The sequence below is a fragment of the Protomyctophum bolini genome (genome assembly GCF_963924005.1).
Source record: "Protomyctophum bolini genome assembly, chromosome: 13".
NCBI classification, from domain to species: Eukaryota; Metazoa; Chordata; class Actinopteri; order Myctophiformes; family Myctophidae; genus Protomyctophum; species Protomyctophum bolini.
The window spans coordinates 17269173-17276228 of NC_137874.1; the positions used below are offsets into that span (position 1 = coordinate 17269173).

General features: G+C 39.6%; 1 protein-coding gene across 1 annotated transcript; it reads left to right on the forward strand.

The window, feature by feature from the left end:
• Positions 1-1101: 1101 nt before the first annotated feature.
• On the forward strand, positions 1102-6421 carry lim2.1 (lens intrinsic membrane protein 2.1; the record flags this gene model as incomplete). The annotated part of the gene is made up of 4 exons (XM_080779897.1): positions 1102-1276; positions 1953-2102; positions 4082-4216; positions 6360-6421. The coding sequence occupies 4 exons, from the start codon at positions 1102-1104 to the stop codon at positions 6419-6421; spliced, it is 522 nt and encodes a 173-aa protein (XP_080636023.1).
• Positions 6422-7056: the final 635 nt, after the last annotated feature.

The following is a 7056-nucleotide window of genomic DNA, read 5'->3' on the forward strand; positions in this document are numbered from 1 at the left end:
TTTAAATCTTAGAATTTAGAATTGATGATAAATGATTACACACTGAAATACGGAGTTTAATTTAAATGTAGGGATTCCATATAACTCCTTCACAATAGATTATTAATTATTACGTTTAATATTTATTACAATTACCTTATTTGGAAATTGTACAGATTTTGGTAACTGAACAAAAGGTAAAAACAAAAGCTATTCCCATCATATTAATTTAGTCTCTGACAAACAGTTCACATTCTCATTTAATCCACTAGTCTTTCCTTCAGACGTTGGGCAAAATAGAGGCAGGAATGTCAAACATCTAAGGAAAATACAGCCAATCAGTTGTGTTTTTTCCCCCAATGTTAGCAGCTAGAAAATAGGGTTGAGACTTCCGTCACATAAAAATGCAATCCCTAGAACTATTACTTGACAATGAAAAAGAAAAAGACATATAAAGCCTTTGAAGTGAAACTGAATGGAACATGTGTAATACTATTAGGCAGCCAGCCACCTATAGACCCATGAAGAGGCTTTGAACTGTGGTTTGTATGGAGAAACATAAGCAGCAAATCTTTTATATGGAAGGAGGCATGAGAATGAATGTGATCTCCCAGCAATACTGAGCTCTTCAATGAATATTCTGTTTCACCATCTGTATCCTCCTTTAGAAATACTGAGCCAGAAGGATCTCCATTAAAAACAGGGAGGGGTCATAAGTTGCTGCATCCAGGTGGACTCATGAGCAATAGATGTATCAAGTATCAAAGCTGCTCTCCGGCCACTGGTTGAGCATTTTATCAGGGTTTTTTCTTCTTCTTCTATAAAGTGCCCATGGAAATGCCACTCTTTGAGTGATCTCATGGAGAACAAAGTATGCCATGCGCACCCGAGCGACCCCACAGATCAATCCAGTGGCAATAATATGTTCATTACAACGCAATTACTGACACTTAGACCCTCTCTCCCTGAAGTGTGTGTGACGAGTGAGGGGGGCTGCCACTGACCCCTGGTTTTAACTGACCCTGTGTGTGTGTGTGTGTGTGTGTGTGTGTGTGTGTGTGTGTGTGTGTGTGTGTGTGTGTGTGTCTTTCTTTGTGCACATGCCTCCAGGACAGGTGCAGGATGTACAGCTTTATGGGCGGAGGGCTGTTCTGTGCAGGCGTGGGGAACATCCTCCTGATCGTTTCCACAGCAACCGATTACTGGATGCAGTACCGACAGTCCAGCAACTACATGCACCAGGGCCTGTGGCGTTACTGCATGCCGGGGAAATGCTTCCCGCACAATGACAGCATTGGTAAAGTCTAGAATGCACCATGCGCCTGCACACAGTAAACTCCTGCTAGAGGAATTGATCCATTTGTCACTACGAGTGTACAAATGCAACCAAATGGACCCGAGTAGTTCATTTGTACACTCACAGGACAAAGGCTTTTTACCGTGCACGATGCAGGCTTGGTTTCCATTGCAACTTGTAAACCAATACTTGCATTCTTTATCAAAATGGTCTACTTACACTGGAGTTGAACCGGCTCATGAGGACACAAATTATTCCCCCTGTGGTTACTTCGATTTAGGGATGGGATGATATGAAAATTATATTATTGTGGCAAAACTTATTGTGATATTATCGCGTTACTCAAAATACGCTTAAAACTTAAAATGACACTTTTGCTAACCACTTGAACCCCCAGCATCCCTATTCGGGGGGAATGTTCGGCAAAAATATAATGGTGAATCGATTTGTGTAGAGTGAAATAAGAGCGTACGAAATCACTCTTTACAGGTCAGTTACATAGCCCAGTATAGAGGATTTAAGTGCTACTGAATTTGCAGATCGACAAAAGCGAATTCGTCCTAGTGTATGACGGAGGACAATTTCATGATCAATTAAAATATGATTATTGTGCACGTTTTTAATCACGATAATAACTAGCAACTTATATTGACCTGACCTTTGACCCTGTCCCCAGCCCACCTCGACGCTACCCGCGCCCTTATGATCCTCTCCCTGCTGGCATGTTTCCTTGGCATCATCATCGGCATCATGGCCTTCATACACTACTCGTCCTTCGACAGATTTGACAAAACCTTTGCTGCAGGCATATTGTTTTTCATCTCATGTAAGTTGCAGTCCATTCTGTTTTCACGTGGTGGTTGCTGTGGTGTGTTCTCTATATATTACATTATCAGTCCATATGAAAATAATAATACTAATAACAATAACTTTGGTTGGGATTTTTGGGGCATTTACACTGGCATTTTGTTAATGGAAATGTTGCATTATATTTCTACAGTCTAATCACAGCCATCCAACCACATCATGAAAACATTATTTGATTCCACAATGAAGCAGGGATGTCTAGTACCTTCACAAAAGGACTGAATCTATGAAAGAAGAAGGGTTATGGTTTCATTATCCTCTTGTATGAAGCAGACATCAGCTTCTGGTTGTCTTTATAATTAGACTAATATAGGAAAGACTGGACACCCTGCATTTCTCCTGCTGGCAATTCAACAAAGCTGTTATTTGATAATCAACTACTACTGACTAGGAGGTTTCCCTGGATAATAAGTATTGTCCTGTGTATAGAGCATGTAAAGCAGACTAATATGACACTTTGGAGTCTTTTCACCATTTACTTCCATACTACTTCCTGTAACCAAGACATTGCCTTGCCTAGATAAGAAACAACCCAATTTACAATTTAGGCTTTTAGCAGATGCTCCTAATCCACAGCGATGTACAGTCTAGAAAGAACACATGGTAATACATCAAATATACATAAAAAATAGTCTTCAAGAATCCTACGTAAACTAAGAACCTAACTACCTATGCCTACCTAACCTATGCTACTTTACAAAAGTTAAGCCTTTTCATACGCATGCAAGGTTGTCAAGGCTAGGGCAAGCGCTATGGCAAGTGCTACGGGCTAAGATGGAGTCTGAAGAGGTGGGTTGGTTTTCACTTCAGACTACGGCGGGATAAGGGAGTGCCAAACCTTTAGGGATTCCCTTGGCCTTGATAATAATGTTAACCACATAACCCTATGGCCATTCATTCATTGTCCAGTTTTCGGTGATGAGGTGACCACCGAAACGTTGGTTAGTAAAAACAGAGAGGAGATTGTTGTGCGAGCGCCGCGGTAACCACTGCGGCATGACATCATGTTGTAGTTTCCGGTGGTCACCTCTTCACCAAACACTGGACTATGAATAGGCCTGTAGTCGACCAGAGTCCCCCGGGAATCGATACTAATCCAAATATCTCCACCAAAACGCTCTCCAGTTGGCAAATCTGCAATTAGTTTTCTAAGAACACAACAAAATGGGGCGGAAGTTCCAGACCCACAGGAACGCACCCAGGGTGCCGGCCCGATTCCAGCGAGCCGCCCCGTGTCCGGAACGGTTGAGAAATGACAGTTACCGTGTGGGGGTCCCTCTACTGTACTGTACTGGTACACCCGAAATCACCATATATACAGTTATCATGTGCGTGTGTGTTAGGTGGTGAAAAACAACCATGCTGTTTTCGTGCTCAGACGCACCCACCCCCCCAGCCAGCCAGCCACCCATATAGCTCCGTATGGGAGTGGTTGCACCACTCAAAAAATAAGTGGAACAGATTCTATGCACCCTAGCATTTGGGGATTTTCTTAAAATGTCAGAAGTTCTAGTAAGCTTACATGAGTTCTAGACTTTGGGACACAAAGTCTTACATAAACTAGCTTATAAATCTATATTGTGACAATTAAATTGCTTCCTGAAAAGTTTAAATGGTGGGGGGGAAATTAAATAACAGCACCTTTTCAACAGCTGTATGACTACTTTTCAAATTGAAAACATGTAAATGGCCCATCCATGATTAATATAGTGACTGAACTCATTAGCACTTCTGCCAAATTCTACCAAACCACACTAACATATTTCTGTTACTAGTAAGTACACGGTAGCAGCTGAATGAGGTGGTCCTTCTGCACATGAAAACTATATCACTGAAACCCATTAATCAATGAACGTCTGTACTGTACTACAATAAACACAAACATCTTATATTATATAATGCTACTGTAAGTAACCTTTTGTCATTGTCCTTCCTCAGGCTTTTTAGTGTTTCTAGCAATGGCTGTGTACACGGGTGTGACAATTAGTTACTATGGGAAGCGCTATGGAAACTGGAGGTTTTCCTGGTCCTATATCATTGGCTGGGTGTCAGTGGTGCTCACCTTCTTTTCAGGTAAACATGAACACAGGCCATCTCCTACTCAACTCAATGTATCAATATTATACAGTATGAATTATGTTAAGTGAAGCTGGTGATCAGTGTTTTCATTCACTGTCGTTTTCAACACACCAAACAACATACCCAGCATATCGTATTGCAGTGGTGGAAAAAGTACCCACATAGTATAACTATCAATACTGCCATACAGAAATGTAAAAAACTACAAAAAGTACAAAACTACAAAAGTACAAAAGTATTGGCTTCAAAATGTACTTAAAGTACCAAAAGTAAAAGTACTCATTGTGCAGAATGTCCCATTTCAAGTTCAAATGGCCAAGATTTATATACCTAGAGCTGAAGTGGTTATGTATGTTTTGTAATAATAATCAAATTCTACTAGTAACTAAAGATTTCAAATAAATGTAGTGGAGTTAAAAGTACAATATTTGGATCCAAGATGGCGGGGTAGAAGTAAACGTATTTGAAATTGGAATTATACTCAAGTAAAGCACAAATACCTCAAAATATAGTATTTAAGTACACTTAGTTACTTTCCACCACTGCCATATTGTAACATGTCTGTTCAGTTTGAGATGTTATCAGATATTACATGAAGACAAGCTCAAGACAATCCATATTGGGAATTTCAGATGTGCTGTATGATCTTTTCCTGTTAAATGGTTTCCATGTGATGGTGTAGTAGTTTACACAGAGCGGAAAACAATAGGCTACATAGTACAATAGTATTGTTTTCCGCTCTCTCCTCTCTCTCTCTCTCTCTTGATTGATTATTGTAGTTTAAAGCTGACCAGATCTACAGTAGCCTACATGCCAGGCACAGCCCTTGGCCACCAGCAACTTGTGTTTGATGATTACCTTTAAATGTCTTCATGTCCTTCAGTTGTGGAGCTGTTGTCTCTGGTTGTGTTCTTTATACTGCATCTGAATACAGAGTCATAATCTATCAGTTGTGGAAGATATACTTCGTTCACTTCAGTCCACTACAAATATAGATATTACATGAAGACAAGCTCAAGACAATCCATATTGGGAATTTCAGATGTGCTGTATGATCTTTTCCTGTTAAATGGTTTCCATGTGATGGTGTAGTAGTTTAAAGCTGAAAGGAGAGAGGAGATCTGCACACTGTTTTAAAAGCTCCCAAACTATTGACAACAGAGCGGAAAACAATAGGCTACATAGTACAATAGTATTGTTTTCCGCTCTCTCCTCTCTCTCTCTCTTGATTGATTATTGTAGTTTAAAGCTGACCAGATCTACAGTAGCCTACATGCCAGGCACAGCCCTTGGCCACCAGCAACTTGTGTTTGATGATTACCTTTAAATGTCTTCATGTCCTTCAGTTGTGGAGCTGTTGTCTCTGGTTGTGTTCTTTATACTGCATCTGAATACAGAGTCATAATCTATCAGTTGTGGAAGATATACTTCGTTCACTTCAGTCCACTACAAATAGCATAAGCCTCATCATGAATATTTCATATTTCATTTCATATTTCATCATGAAGATTTCACTCAACAGTCAACAGTCATATCATATTCAGTTAGAAATGTCAAATATAAGTCTGTCTGATGTGCAGGCTACAATTAGGCTAACATAACAACAAACATGACGGTAAATACTTGACTGAATAATATGGACTGCAAGCTGCAATATATTATGTATGCATAGTGGACTACTTACTGTTCGTGACGTGTTGTCCGCAGAAGAAAACATACACATATCAAAATAATACATAACATCAGAGGATGTGTGTGTTCAATTCAGTTTGGTGGCCTCCCACCATCTTGGATTCATAATCACGCGGCGGGGCTTGGAAACCAGGAAGTGACGCATGCTCGCATGTGTATTGTGTATGTGAGCCATGATGTGAGCTAATTTCGAATTACTAAATATATTTTAAATAGGCAAACATAAGTTTCCTGCTTGCAATAACAGTATACCTTAATACACTGCAGCCAAACATATCAGTAGGGTAAACAGGTGTTACCAATAATGACTATAATTGGACACTACGTGAGCCATCATTGGTAGGCCATACATTACTGCTGCTAAACGTTCCAAACCCCACCGAATTGATACTGGACTTGGTTAAATGGATTGACCAGATATAGAACTTGTCTTTTTTTATTCTAGGTATATTCTATATGTGTGCCTATCGGATGCATGAATGCCCCAGAAGCTCTAATTCTCATTAGAAGACCTGAAGCGTGGATTATTGGACCTGCATCAGAACTGTGTGCTGAACATGTCCACCAACATGGACCCAAAGTTATACCTCCTTAATTGATAACAATAAAAAGATTATGCAATTGAAAATTGGGGGGAAATATGCCTCTTTTATTCAGATATGCATGTGCATGTGTCATGTTTTGTTCATAACGTTGCTTTTTAAGTAAGCACTCATAAAAGCCTATATACACTTATTTACTAGGCCTACATCCAGTTTTATTATCAGTAACCTACAAGCAGCTAAACTATTCATATAAACTATTCAAAATATGCAGGCCATAAAATATGAAAGGTTAGCTCATCATATTTTTATATCACAGCGCTTTTTGTAAGCTAGCTATATCACACCGCTCTCAGTGAGACTGAGACGTTCTCCCCATGCCCAAACCAAATAATATCCCAAGTTGTATAATTTTGCCTATATTGAATATTACCATGGGATTGTAGGCCTATGTGTAATATTTATCTAATTGCTTTATAGGCCTACTAAATAATAAATAAATAAATCGATGGTCTGGCCAAATCCTGGAATAGCCAACCGTATTGACATTATTTCCGATTGTTAACGGGACACGGAATTTCGTTTAAACTGAAAAACATT